Here is a 15,319-nt window from a genome sequence, read left to right on the forward strand (position 1 = left end):
CAGCATGATCCAAACTTACACAGAAACGAAGATTATGCAAAATCAACGGCTCAAAAATAACTAAGAGGAAAACGAAAATCCAACAGACATATATGAACTAGTAATAATAAAAAATAAAGAGGAAAAGTAAGAAGTGGACCTTAATGGCGTAAAACTTCCTTCATTGTATTGATAACTATTTATATCTCCAAGCATTGGATTACAGAGGAAAAATGCGGACTAAACTTGAAAGCAAACAGGACCATGGACCTTTGTATAGATGAATCTTTGTTTAAGTTACAGGAACTCGATGAAGCTATTGACCCGAATATTTCACCGGCGACATTGAGCGGAACCAGCGGCCAGAAACCCCAAGCAGGACTTCAAACAACAACCTCGACCTCGTTAACTCAGCCCAAAAAACGAGATACGAGACCCGAAATCATAGTGGATTCAAGGTACTCTGTTTTTCATAAACTTTGGATGTTTAAGGGAGATGAAGATGATGAGCTAATGGTGGAGCTCATATGGTGTTGGATGACGGCTGAAAGTTCAGGTGTTGGAAGAGAAGTATAGTGGGCTACTGCTATCAAAAGAGTAGGCAGTCCCCCCCGAAAAAAAAAAAAACAAAGCTGCTCTCTATATTTAACCATGCTCCTCCTGGTTTTTTTTTTTTTTGATTGAATATGATATAGGTCCCTTCGTGGTCCCCACCCCTAACAATAATCCCCCAATTCACGTGTTCCTTTGTGCACAAAAACAGACCCTAAATTCGCGGGCCCCCTTTTTGCTATCCCCTTTTTATGAAAAAATGTTTCCACCAAAAACGTGACCCCCTTTTTCTTATTTCTGTGATAAGGTTTGTTACGGAGCTTTGTCATTATGTGATGAGGTGGTGTAATCCCATTTGCTCATCATTTTTTTTTAATGTAAAAATAAAAATAAATAAATAAAAACAAATATATATATATATATATATATATATATTTAATAACTAATTCTAGATAACTGAAAAGAAAGAAAAAAAAATCTTAAAATAAATAACTGTCTAAGCAAAATTAAAACCTACAAAGCATATTTTTGTAATTTTCTTTCTTTAAAATACAAAACTTATACTCTAAAAATAGCAAATATTTTGTTCTTTTTGATTTTCGCAAATAAGCCTACTAAATAAAAATAGAATAAAATCGACACGTCAAGAATTAAAATTAAAAGAAATATTTAAACACTATAAGGTGAAACACACGGGGAGGGTCAAAAATCACGTGTCTACAATTAATTTCCGGGCACGCGCTTTGCGCCTATATCCCATGCTGATTAGTGTACAATTTTAAAAATCATTTATATTATTAAATAATCTGTTTGGTTATCTAATAAAAGAAAGAAAAAAGTGTCTTATTGTGATTTCTGATTTTGCCTTCAATTACCAAAGTTACTCAATTATCTTCCTTCTTTTGAGGTTAGTTAGCATAATAGTATTAAGCATAAAGAAATTAAATGATAAGGTTGGAATAATAGTCTATTTCTCCTCTATAATTTATTTATTTGAATTTGATATGCAATTGGTAAGATATTTGAAATTAATGTATATTATCATGATGGTAGGTAACGAGTGTCGATATAGATATAGATATTGTGTGTATAAAATCATATATTAGTCTATTAAAAAAAATACATCTTATATCTAAAATTAAATTATATAGTTCTATAAAAAACAATATTGAAATATGTTTAATCTCTATGCATAACTTACATATACCCTTTTTTCGCACAATCCTCCTAGAAAAGAAAGTGTATTTAATTGAGTGACACCGAGCAATTCGTAGGAATGCCCTTATTTTGGGGTGGGCTTTAATTTTTGCCCATTAAATTGGTGTTCTATAATATTTGCCCTTCGCCTAATATCAAGAGGTTTGAGTTCAAACTCCTGTTCAGTCAAAAAAAAATAAAAAATCGCAAGACAGATTTTTTAGCAAGTTAGGCCTATTCGGGCCAAAGTTAGGAAAACTCTGCCTGCTGGCAAAGTTTTGTATGCCTGCAGGTAGAGTTTGCATTCAAAATTCTGCCTTGTGATTTTTTTTTTAATTTTTGACTGAGCAAGAATTCGAACCCGGAATCAAGGGGCTTCTAGCGAAGGGCAAAACTTAAAGACCACCAGTTTAAGAGGCAAAACTTAAAGACCAGTGCTTTTGAAGGGCAATCCTCACAAAAAATGAATGACACCTAGCAATGGACTCTTTATCAGCTTCTAGTGTTAGGCCCCACAATATGCTTGGGAAAAGGACATATAATGGTCGACAGGCCAAACTAATCTCACATTTGGGCCTAATACCGTGAGCTGGCCTGCCGGCCCATCAGCCCAAACGCCTTTAGAAAAAAAAAACTTTTTGTGGCGACTTTGTAGCCACTAAAGATCAACTCTTTTTTTTTTTTTTGGCAATTCAAAAAGTCTCCACTAAAGGTTAAAATTCATATTGAACCCTCAACAAATGTTTCAAAACATGTATAATGTGTATACTTAAACAGTGATTGAGCTTTCAAAAAATATTCCAAAACATGTATAATATGTGTATACTTATACGTTGATTGAGCCTTCAAGAAATATCTCAAAACACTTTTGTGGAGACTTCTAAAGTCGCCACTAAAGGTTCGCTGCAAACTTCCGTTTATTTTTCTATCTTCTACTAGGGATTAAAAAAGAAGAATTAAATAAATAAACTAAAGTAACCATTATCAAAAACTTAACAAAGTAAAATATATCAAATACAAACTAATAAAATTAGTAAGTATACATTAATTATACATTTATTAAACATAAATTATACGTTAATTATACATTTATTATACATAAATTATATGTTAATTATACATTTATTAGACACATATTATACAATAATGATACAGTTTCTATACGTATAATACATTTTCTATACATATACAGTAGTGATACATATTCTATACAACAATGATACGGTTTCTATACGTATATGTATGATATATTTTTTATACGTATGATACACTTTCTATACAAGAATGATACAGTTTATATACACTTTCTATACAAGAATAATACAGTTTATATACATATGCTGGAATTATATATACGCTTTTTATACAAGAATGATACAGTTTATATACACTTTCTGTACAAGAATGATACAGTTTATATACACTTTCTATACAAGAATGATACAGTTTATATATTGTATATGTATGAAACACTTTCTATACAAGACTGATACAGTTTATACATAAATTATACAACAATGATACATTTCTATACTTATGTATGGAATATATATAATATGTGAATCATTAGGGTATAATCAATGTATAACTAATGTATAATATATGTATGATTAGCGAGTATACGTTGATGATACATTTATTATACACAAATTACACAACAATGATACAAACCTATGATACATTTTCTATAGATATACATTTTCGATACATATGTGAACCATTAGTGTATAATCAATGTATAATGTACATACTAATGTATAATATATGTATGATTAGTGAGTATGCGTTGATGATACATATTATGTATGGCATATGTATAATATATGAATCATTAGTGTATAATCAATGTATAATGTACATATTAATGCATAATATATGTATGATTAGTGAGTATACGTTGATGATACATTTATTATATACAAATTACACAACAATTATAAAAACCTATGATATATTTTCTATACGTATACGGTAGGGATACATATTCTATACAACAATGATACAATTTTTTATACGTATGATAGATTTTCTATACATAGTTGATCTTCAGTGGCTTTTACCCAAAAAAATAAAAAATAAAATCTTTAGTGGCGACTAAAGCCGCCACAAATAGTCCTTTTTTTTGCAACGGACTTTTAATGGCGACCAAAGTCACCACAAAAGATCGCGTTGGCTACACTTTGGGTTTGGAGAAACATGAGCCATCCGGTGGGAATAGTTTGGGCCGGATGGCCCTTTATGTCCTTTTCCCTAAAAGGAATGTGTATGAAAAGAGGCAAGTTGAAGTTAAAAATAAAATTAAAAAAATTCCTTTTCCAAGTTTAGGGCTTGAAGATTAATTCCAGTCCATTCCATTCTTCTAACATATGGGAAGTATTCACCACTCATCAAGTGCTCCTTTTGCATCAAGTTAATGGACCATAATTAATGTAATTATTACTTCCTTATTTTGGCCTAATTGTTAATATTAATTAGTTTAACCTGCTGCAAAGATAAAATTTCAAGAAATACAACATAGTCAACATCATCGTGGGCGGCTGAAGGGTTAAGCATCTCAAGCAAGTGCTTTAGGCACCATATTTTTGGGGCCCCATTTTTTTTTTTTAATAACAAGTTAATATGTTAATTTTTCTTTAAATTTTTTAAACGTTTTAAAGGAGAAAATGATTTATTTTTCATTATAAAAAGAAAGGTGAGACCGTTGAACATAATTTGGAAAATGGTATCGTCCTTTCAGTAAATGTGTCTTTTTGGGAATCAATCTAAGTGCACACATTTTTGAACTTGTTATTGAGCCGATCATCTAATTGAGCCATTTTTTAATGTCATATAACGGAAGGAGGACAAATTTAATCTAATAGGTGGAAGGAAGGACAAATTTAATCTAATACGTGGAAGGAGGACATTTCTGTTAGCTTTTGAAACTACTTTATCCTCCATTCCTACAACTAAAAAGCCTTCTGGTTGATCAACATAAATCTCCTCCTACAACAGCCCATTTAAAAACGCCGATTTCACATCTAGATGATACAACTTCCAATTTGATTGGGCTGCCAAAGCAAATAGAAGCCTTAAGTATCATGTCTCGCAACAGATGCAAATGTGTCTCCATAATCCAGACTAGCAACTTGTGCAAAACCTTTCACAACAAGCCTTGCTTTGTACTTATAAACTGAATTATCTGGATTAAGTCTTGGTGGAACCTCCAGTGTTAGAAAAAGGAGATTTTTCTAGATTGTCTTTAATTTAATATTTCCTATTTTGATATTTTGTTTAGTTTGTAAAGGAATGGTGGTCCTTGTTTTGTGGAATATGTCTTGTAAGAAAGGACAACGGAAAAGGTCCAAAAATATCCCTGAACTATTGAAAAAGACTCATAAATACCCTCCTTCCACCTTTTGGTCTAAAAATACCCTTCCATCCACCTTTTAGGTCTAAAAATACCCTTAAGGTTTGTTTTTGGCTCAAATATACCCCTCAAACTAACAAGTTAAAATTAACTCTTTTAAAAAGCCAAATGGCAATTTGTAATTGGTCAATAATAAAATTCCGTAATTTAAAAAAAATCCAAATTTAAAAAAAAAAAATTGCCAATAATAAAATTCCGTAATTTACATTTTTTTTTAAATTGTGTGGAAACTTAAAAATTAAAAACTAAAAAATTAAAAAATATGAACGAAACTGTTTCTTTTTTTTTGCATTTCGTGAATTAATCAACGAAATATGTTTTTTTTTTTTGCATTTCGTGAATAAAAAAACGAAATAGGAAATTATAATTTTTTTTTTGCATTTCGTGTATTAAAAAACGAAATAGGATAAAAAAAAATTATTTTCGTTCATATAAAACGAAATTGGAAAATTGGACAAAATATATTTTCCAATTTTTTTTTTATATGAACAAAAATAATTTTTTTATCCTATTTCATTTTTCAATACACGAAATGCAAAAAAAAATTATAATTTCCTATTTCGTTTTTTTATTCACGAAATGCAAAAAAAAAAAAAAAAAACATATTTCGTTGATTAATTCACGAAATGCAAAAAAAAAATCAGTTTTGTTCATATTTTTTAATTTTTAAATTAAATAATATATGTGTCCAATCACAAAATGCCATTTGGCTTTTTAAAAGAGTTAACTTTAACTTTGTTAGTTTGAGGGGTATATTTGAGCTAAAAACAAACCTTAAGGGTATTTTTAGACCAAAAGGTGGAATGAGGGTATTTATGAGCCTTTTTCAATAGTTCAGGGGTATTTTTGGACCTTTTCCGAAAGGACAATAGTAATTGGGTAAGTAAGGTGTCCTACTAACTTTTGAAGTGTATTACGTAGATATATGTGTGTATGCCTTTTGGAATATGAAATGAATGAAAAAAGTTTCTCCTGAACCTTATTTGTTTTCTCTGTACTTGCGACGAATATCCAATAAAAATCCCCAATTCACCTTTCGGTTCAAGTTTGCTTCTATTGACTGAAGGAACATGAGAATAGCATATTGAACCAACGATTTTTAAATGTCTGGCAGATGGCTTTATTCCACTCCATGCCTCAATAGGAGTCTTTCCATCCATAACTTTCGTCGGCAACCTATTTAACAAATACAATCAGTTGGCTCTGAAAATTTGGAAGAAGATGAAGAATCAGATGGGGAATCCTCACTTGATTCGCCAATTTTGAAGACAAGGTCCCTTTTTGATATATACAAAAGGTGCAATGTTGCAATCTAGGGACCAATTAGCTATCAAGAAGCATCAAGACATAGGAAATATTAAATTAAAGACTATCCAGAAAAATCTCATTTTTCTAACAATTTTGAACCCTTTCTAATACGTTAAGGACATTTTTAACTCTTTTCTGAAGAAAAAATTAAATTCACCTTGGCTTGGATAAGCAATTCCTAAGTTTTTCAAATATAGTAATTTTTTTCATAAATCGTCAAAATGAATATTCAAACACTTCCTAATCAAGTCTTGAAATTCATGCAATTGTTTCATCTGCGATCATTGACTGCTCTTAGTCTTGAAATGAGTCAACAATTAGTAGATACCTTAAAATCGTCTGCAATATGTTCCATTTCATCTGGGATAGCGTCAAGGTTGTATGGTGGAAACTGGTGGGTAGACTAACTACGTCACTAGCTAGAACAACACCCAAAAGTACAAATAAAGAATATATGAATTTTGATACAGGTTTTAATTTTTGTCTTCATATGTTTTTAACTTAAAGGGCCCAATGGTGCGTTTGATATGGATTTTTTCCAATATTTGCTTGTTTGGTTGGTCAAAATGTATTGGAAAATATTTTCTCTAGGAAATAAATTCTTTAAAAATGAGGAATATAACTTCTCTAATGGAAGTAGAGAAAACAATTTCGATAACGGACATTCTATTATAATTACCACCTCCCCACCAACTAACCCCCACCTCTTGACCTCCCCCCCCCCCCCCCCCCCCCAACACCAAAACCCTGAATCCCCACTCTCTCCTTTGCAAGATTACATGTAAATTCTCTTGGGATCATATTTTTTTTGCTTATTTACCAAACACTAAAAAAATAATTAAGAAACCTACTTATTTTCAATTCATGGAGAACATTTTCCTTCCTGCCAAAAACACCCTAAGTCTTGACCCAAACAGTCTAAGTAGGCGTTTGTCCATAGAAACCAAAAACTTTTTAACCTTTTTTGGAATTTTGGAGTTAGAGTTGGAGTTGTGTTTGACCATAGTTTTTGCAAATAGTAATTTTTTTGTTAAAATGTACTTGTTTTGGTTGTGAAAAAAGTGAAGAAAACTTGAAAAACAATTTTTTCTTGTTTTTCAAATTCCAAATACAACTTGAAGATTCATGGCCAAACACTAATTTTTGAAAAAAGTGGAAAAAAGAATTCTGAAAAAAGTGAATAATTCTTATGGCCAAACGGGTCCTAAATCCATTTGCACGAGTCTAACCCGTTTATGAAAATATGGACTTGGACTGTAGATTGAGCCTTAGCCCTTATGAATATAGTCCATGGGCTAGTTCATGGGCCCATCATCTTTACCCATATAATTCATAGGATATTAACAGAGATGTATGTAATTAGACCCCTAATTAAAAAAGATGATACTATTTGACTTTCAAAATATAGCAACAAAGATTTCATATAACATGTAAGGATTTCAAAAATCTTTCCAGTCTTCTTATCTTCTCTCGGATTTTTCAAACACAAAACGTGAAGCATCAGAGTCAGCCGCCGTCGATGAAGTGAAGCTTCAATTTAAAATGTTTGCAAAGTTGGAATCATTTTGACCGGGTGTCATTCCTAAAAGCTTGAGAATATTTTGAGGAGCATATATCTCAAGCTTGAGACGACTTGGTTAGGTTTTAGATCAATTTTAGATTGAATTTCGAAATTGAAGAAGAACAATCTCATGTATATCATTTATATATCATATGTATATTACTTCTATATTTTATCTATGCCACATGTCATGTATATAATAATGTACTTACATATGACATTCTATAGGATATATACAATATATACATATGACATACAATGATGTACATGTGGCATATCCAATATATAATAACATGAAGACAGCACCCTATATGCTACTAAAACCAGTTTCCTCTCATTTTCACACATTTTTGCCACACCACCAGAAACTACCATAACCACCAGTTATCCCACCATGACAATTAAAAAAGCATTTTACTACCATTAAAAAAAAAATTAAAAAAAAAAAAGAAGCAGTTTTGAATTTGCTAAACTATGCGAATTTCTAAGTTCAAAGATATCAACCTAAAGCTTCTTCAAATCAACAATTATCTCGTGCACATTGTTACCAACAAATTTCCGAGTCTTTAGAAAAATAAATAATCAAGACAGGAAAATGGAGTAACAAAATGTAGTATTTGATTTCAAGAATGTTGAGTGTTACAATCTCTATATAATCCTTTGATTCTCCAACAATAACGTAAACTATGTTGAAACTTGAATATGATTTAGATTCAAGGGCTTCAGCAGCTTGATCTTGAATCTTCGTATTTGAATTTGGATTTGGTATTTGCCACGAACAAGTAATTTGATCTTGAACGCCTTGATATTTGCCTTCGTTCTTAATCTTGAACTTGAACTTGAGCTTGAGCTTGAACTTGATGGCTTGAATGCTTGAACTTGTAGCTTGTAGAGAAATATGTAGACTTTGATCCACGAGCTCTCTTCTTGCTTCTTGTTCTTAATTCTCCTTCCTCTTCCTTTTTATGAGTTATGAGGATCCCTATTTATAGCATTTAGGGAGGTGTAGCCTTGTCATTTGATTGGTCAGAGCATATCATCCGTACACTTGACATGATTTCATTGACCCATTAATTTGACTTGGATTGCCACCTCATTTGACATGTGGGGCGGGCTTGTAAAGTGGACTCATCATTTGGAGCCCAATCAAATGGACTAGCCCAATATCTTTAAGATTTGATGATTAATCTAACCATATTAGCAACATTATTTGAACTATTTTCTTAAATTTAATATAGTCCAAATTAATATACTGATTAAAGTCCAATAAAATTTTAAATGACTACAAATGCCCCCTACTTCAAGACTTGTCGTATTTGTTTTTTTTTTTTTTAGACTAGGCTTGAAGTACAATAAAAGATGAAAAACACGTTCAGAGACTTAAGACGTTTATTTTATTTCATTTTTTTTTTTGTGTCTACCGTATCTAGTGGACTACTGGCCCAATTACTTTAATCTTGGGTCTTGCTAACAAAGAATGTAGCTAACACACATGGTAGGTCCTCCTCGTAAGGCCCATCATTCCGCATCCTCAATTCCACCTGTTTTGTTGGACTGCTGGCCCAATTACTTTAATCTTGGGTCTTGCTAACAAAGAATGTAGCTAACACACATGGTAGGTCCTCCTCGTAAGGCCCATCATTCCGCATCCTCAATTCCACCTGTTTTGTTTGCAGCATCTCCCTTTTGGCCATCTTTGGCATCCTTGGAGTGTCAGCAGTCCGCAAAGTGAGGTTGTCCCTTAGAAGCTGCAAAATCAAGGTGCCATCTTTGTGGTTGCCCTCATTGAGGGAATCCAGCTTCATCAAAAAAACTGCTTAGCCAGTGATTGGTAATTTGGAACGTTGGGTGCCTCTTTTTTTTTTTTTTTTTTTTTTTTTTTTTTTTTTTTTAAATACACATTTAAAGAAAGGATTTTTAGTTCCCTTAGAACTCTTCCATCACTTGGACTCCTTGTTCACCAATAAGATGCTTGCTGCTTTTTTTTCCCGTTGCTTCACCCGTATCCTAAATTTTAGGGATACCAAATCCTATTTTTTTGAGGAGACAGTTACTTGCAGCTGATTAACGGATTAAGAGGCTCTTTTGGACACCTATATAAGAAGCCAACCTTCTCAACTCAGAGCACATCACAATTTTCTTTTTTTGCAGATTTTTTTGTTATCGCAGTTATCTTCAAACTTTAGCTCTTCTTCTTCAAGGTTTGTTCCTTCTCTTAGAGCAAAATAATTTATTAGCTTTGCCTTTTTATGTCGGAGAATTCTTGGCTTTATTACCAATTTCATTCCAAACTTGTTTACTCTATGTCACTTTAAGCAGAAAGTACTGTTGCTATTTACTCCTTCCCTTAAGTGAAAGTAGTAAAACTTAGTTTCCAGCATCCATTTTTCTTCATGCTAATCATTTTGCTCTCTATATGGCACTTTGAGCAAGTACCAGGCACTTCTTCATGTTTATCATAAATGATTTCTTTCCCTTCTGAGATAGTACTTTGAGCACAACATGAACCATATTTTTTTTCTTGATTTAGGTTTCTGTAAATTCTTTTTATAGCGACCAGAGGAAAAAAAAAAAAGATACGGCCTCGTATATCTTGGGAGTCATGTCAGCACAAATAACTATGTAACCTTGTATTTGAACTCTTCAATGTAACTTTTTTTTTTTTTTTTATCAGCAGAAGAGAAAATTGGCGTCTATTTTATTTCCAGCGACTTGTCTCCCTTTTCTTGTGCCATATTTATCATATAAGCAGGGCCATAAATTTAAATAGCTCTATGATAATCCTTTGAGAGATTGATTTCATATTACAATCTTATCTCGGCTTTACGCGATATTTATATGACTCGCACCCTATCTCTTGTATACATTTTTTTAACAAATGCATGATCAGTGTGGTCCTTAGAAGAGACCAGTCTTAAGGCGTAGTACAGGGTGAATCTCTTTTTATCAGCGCCTTAAGATTTTGGCTATGATTTTATCTGTGATGATCTCTATTATTCATTTCCTTGTCTTTGAGTTGGATGATGATGACTTCTTTTGCCCTTGCAGCTCAACAAGATGGTGAATTTTAGAGGCTACACTTCCCCCTCATCCAAACTTAAGTATCTTATTATTGAGAGTAATGATGGTGGTGCAGCAGTGCAAACGAAATTAGTGGTTCATACTCCCTTAACTGGATGGTATGCAGGATCGTGGCCACCCCTTCGGAACTCGCTTCATATGTCAAACTGGACTTCAGAATGCAAATCTACTTCAACTCGAACTTCCCAGATGTGGTATCTTCAGGCACCCAACCACCGCAATGCAAATATTGCAAGCGCGCTCCCAAGCTTGGGTCGTCGCATAGTCCGAGGAGAAGTACGCTGGGGAGAGACGGTAGTGTTCGAAGGTGAATATTGTCACATTCCAGGATATTGGGAGTGGGCCGAGGATACACTCAGTAGAAGTCAAGAAGTCTTAAGTGCAGCAGATATCTATGATGCCATTTATGCCTCGCTTTTCACGTATGATCGGAATTCAAATATATTGCAAGCATTTTGCGAGGCTTGGTGCCCCAAGATGAATACACTCCTTACATCCGTCGGGGAACTATCTATTTCTTTGTGGGACTTGCATACACTTGGAGGTTTGCCGATTGGAGGTCATTTCTATGAGGAGGTTATCCCTGAAGCTAAGGAACTCACAGGAGTTGACGCGAAAAATCAGAGATATATTTCACGAGTTTGCGAGTACTTGTTCACTGCTTTTCATTATCTTCAAGAGGGCAGAAGCGATAACCCGAGGGTCTCTTTGAGCAAGTGGATACAATTTTGGTACAAAAGAGCTCTAAAGTACCAACCTGCTCCGCCAAGGAGGGAGAAGAAATCTGCGCGTTTTAAATCAACACACAACCCTACTTGAGCTATACCTGAGGCGTCCCAATGGTCAAGGGAGGAAGAAACTGTATTTCATAAACTTGGAGTGAGGCCTGCAAAGAGAGATGAAACATATCTTGCAGCATTTTTGTCATGTTGGTTGTGTGCTTTCGTGCTTCCTTCCGAAGAGGGTAACTTCATTCGTCCAGGGACTTTTAAGATTGCGACTATGATGGCAGCCAAACGAAAGATTAGCCTTGCAGTGCCGGTTTTAGCAAGTATTTATAGCAATCTTAATAATATTTCCCGTTCGTCGCGACTTGATCTGATCAAAGTCCGCTTTCCAATCCATTATATTTATGGTTGGCTTGCTTATTATTTCAAGACTCATTTTGCGCTTGTAAATGGACCGTCTAATCCACTGATGGTGGCATATTCGGGAGAGGGTGCCGCACGGTACTTCGAAAAAAAAAAGATGCAAGGAAGTGTATCCATCAAGGAGATAATGTAGCTTGGACTTCAACTATGTTAAATAATTCTGAGCCTTACAACTATGTTGATAATAATGATGCACAGGAGCTGGAGCTAAATTATTTTATGAGCGTCCGCTTTGGATATCTCTCCTTGAGGGATGGAAACTCTGTCATTATCGAGCCATATAGTCCACACCGATTCAGTCGTCAATTTGGATTTTATCAAAAAATCCTAGGTGCTTTGGCCAATGATTATCGCAGTGCCTCATTAGCTGAAGGACTCCAATTTTGGCAGATTTGTGTGTTATCCAGGTCTATGTCCTGTGCGACTTTCCCTCCTATTACACCTAATGTGAAGAAACTCTTTGCCGATGATTACAGGACTTGGTGGTCGAAAACCCATGGAAATTTTCTTGATGACTACTTCCAATATTTGGTGGATGCAGCTGGGCCAATCTCTAATGCGCTTTTAGAGGGTACACATCAAGGATGCACCCTTGCAGCCCCAATGGCTGATGATTCTTTCATTCCGGAGGTCATATTGACCGAGAAATGCAAAGGCAAGGGGTCTCAGTCACTCATAAAAGCTCCAACAGAATGTTTGGATGATCAAGGCCACCAAGTTGGCAAAAGCTCATTTCCGCTGAGTAAGGCTGCTCAAGCTTCTAACAAGAGATCGTCTCGAGGCGAGAGTGATAACAGTTATGAAGATCGTTGTTGGAGGAAAGTGAGGTCGCGTTCAGAAAAATTGGAAGATACCGATTTGGCAGTGGCCAAGATTCCTGACAGCGTTGATAGTCCTTCAAGGACCGTGACAACTCTTATTAGAAAGGTATGACTTAAGGCCTTCAGTTTGTCACACATGCCATAATGATTTTTACTAACTATTTGTCCTCTTTTTTTTTTTTTCCAGCCAAATAGTGTTAGAGCATTACGACGGGGAAAGTCAACGGAGAGCGGTGAGTCTGTTTCTGGTCCGGACCTAATAAAATCCTCTTCCACAGCAAAGGCAGAACAGGGGACAACTTCTATTTTTCGTGATAAAATGAAAGAAAAGTTGAGTTCCGACTTGCACAAACGTACATCAGCTGTAGCATCCGTATTTGACGGAAAGAAGGTTGTCTTGAACTATAGAAAGATGTTTATTTCTAATCTTTGGGCTGTGATTCGAGATAAGCTTTCCGGAAGTGATGTAGACAGGGCTTCCTCTCTTGAAGAAGAAATCCAAGTGATTCTCCAGGATATGGATGGAAAGGATGTGGATGTTTCCCCTTTGATGAATTTATTGAAGTCGTTTTTTGAGCTTGCAGCTTCGTACGACCAGGCACGGTCAGACCTACATGATAAGGACATGGAAGCTGCCAAAAAAGAAATATTTATAGCAGCTGGAGAGCATCTTTCAAATGCCATGTTTGAAGAACATGAGAAGGTCGAAAGAGCTTCATCTATCCGTCAATCTCTAGATGAGGTGCGAGAGAAGTTAGAAAAGCTGCGCGCAAAGGAGAAGAAGTTAGAACTCCTCCTAGAAGTCACTGAGAAGGAAGTCGAAGAAGCTAAATTGAGGGCCTTGACTACTGGAAAGAAGTTCGACGCGTGCCATGATGTAGACTTGTCGAATGCCAAGGACTCAATTGACTTAGAGCAGAAGAAGGGGCGCCTAGAAGCTATGCGCCAAGACTTAATCAATTACAAATTGTGTTTAGATTAGTCTATAGAATGTATTTCTATTGCTCTCTTTCTCTTTTTTCTTGCATTTGATTGATTAGTGGATGTTATTATCAGAAATAAAGACTTCGTCTATTTTGTTTTAGACTGCGCATTCTCCTTGATACGTTCTGTGGTTGTTTTTTTTTATTTACTATACAAGAATGATATATCCATCATGACACACTGATACCACCAAATTTCCCTTAAACAGTATTTTTTTTTTTTATATGTCGAAGTTCCCGAGGGTGACGAAGATTTGAATTTAGAGGCCACGCATTCATTTCCTCTTACAATAACGTTGTTCATCAGCTTTGCGTCTTTGTGCCAAAAAAATCATATCTCGATATAGGAATGACGAAATCACGAGCCGTAAAATTCCCCGAAAACTAGACTTCTGAATCTAAGACATATACAAAATTCAAAGTTGGATACTTTCTGAATCGTCCCAGATTATTCCTAGAAGTCTGCCTTAGATATCGGCACGCTGGCAGGTTCAGATTCGCGCGGCCTCACCAAAAAATTCATATCTCGATGTAGCAATGGCGAAATCACGAGCTGTAAAATTCCCCGGAAACTAGACTTATAAATATAGGACATATCCAAAATTCAAAATTGGATACTTTCTGAAGCGTCCCAGATAATTCCTATAAGTCTGCCTTAGATATCGGCAGCTGGCAGGTTCAGATTCGCGCGGCCTCACCAAACAAATCACATCTCGATGTAGGAATGGAGACATCACGAGCCGTAAAATTCCCCGGAAACTAGACTTCTAAATCTAGGACATATCCAAAATTCAAAGTTGGATACCTTTTGAAGCGTCCCAGATAATTCCTATAAGTCTGCCTTAGATATCGGCACGCTGGCAGATTCAGATTCGCGCGGCCTCACCAAAAAAATCATATCTCGATGTAGGAATGGCAAAATCACGAGATGTAAAACTCCCCGGAGACTAGATTTCTATATCTAAGACATATCCAAAATTCAAAGTTTGAAGCCTTCTGAATCGTCCCAGATAAATCCTAGAAGTCTGCCTTAGATATAAGCATGCTGGCAGATCCGGACTTGCGAGGCCTCACCAAAAGAAGAAAAAAAAAAATATATATCTTGGTGTAGGAACTTAAAAATCACGAGGGCTTTGTCCCATTGGAATGGTAACTCCCAAAACTACGATCTTTATAAAAAAATCACGGCCAAGAGCTTTGCAGATCGTTCTTTAAAGTTAGCTCGGATTCTACCCTACTCGACTCCTTAGTTTTGCGCGCTTTGTATAACTTGAGTT

The 15,319-nt window shown here is 34.9% G+C and overlaps 1 protein-coding gene across 1 annotated transcript; it reads left to right on the top strand.

Moving 5' to 3' along the window:
- Positions 1 to 9,621: 9,621 nt before the first annotated feature.
- LOC132627057 (uncharacterized) lies at positions 9,622 to 14,143 on the top strand. Its single transcript, XM_060342134.1, has 3 exons — positions 9,622 to 10,207; positions 11,055 to 13,165; positions 13,247 to 14,143. Exons 2-3 carry the CDS (start codon positions 12,386 to 12,388, stop codon positions 14,039 to 14,041), a joined length of 1,575 nt encoding a protein of 524 aa, XP_060198117.1. The 5' UTR covers positions 9,622 to 10,207; positions 11,055 to 12,385; the 3' UTR covers positions 14,042 to 14,143.
- Positions 14,144 to 15,319: the final 1,176 nt, after the last annotated feature.

The sequence above is a fragment of the Lycium barbarum genome, chromosome 2 (genome assembly GCF_019175385.1).
Source record: "Lycium barbarum isolate Lr01 chromosome 2, ASM1917538v2, whole genome shotgun sequence".
NCBI classification, from domain to species: Eukaryota; Viridiplantae; Streptophyta; class Magnoliopsida; order Solanales; family Solanaceae; genus Lycium; species Lycium barbarum.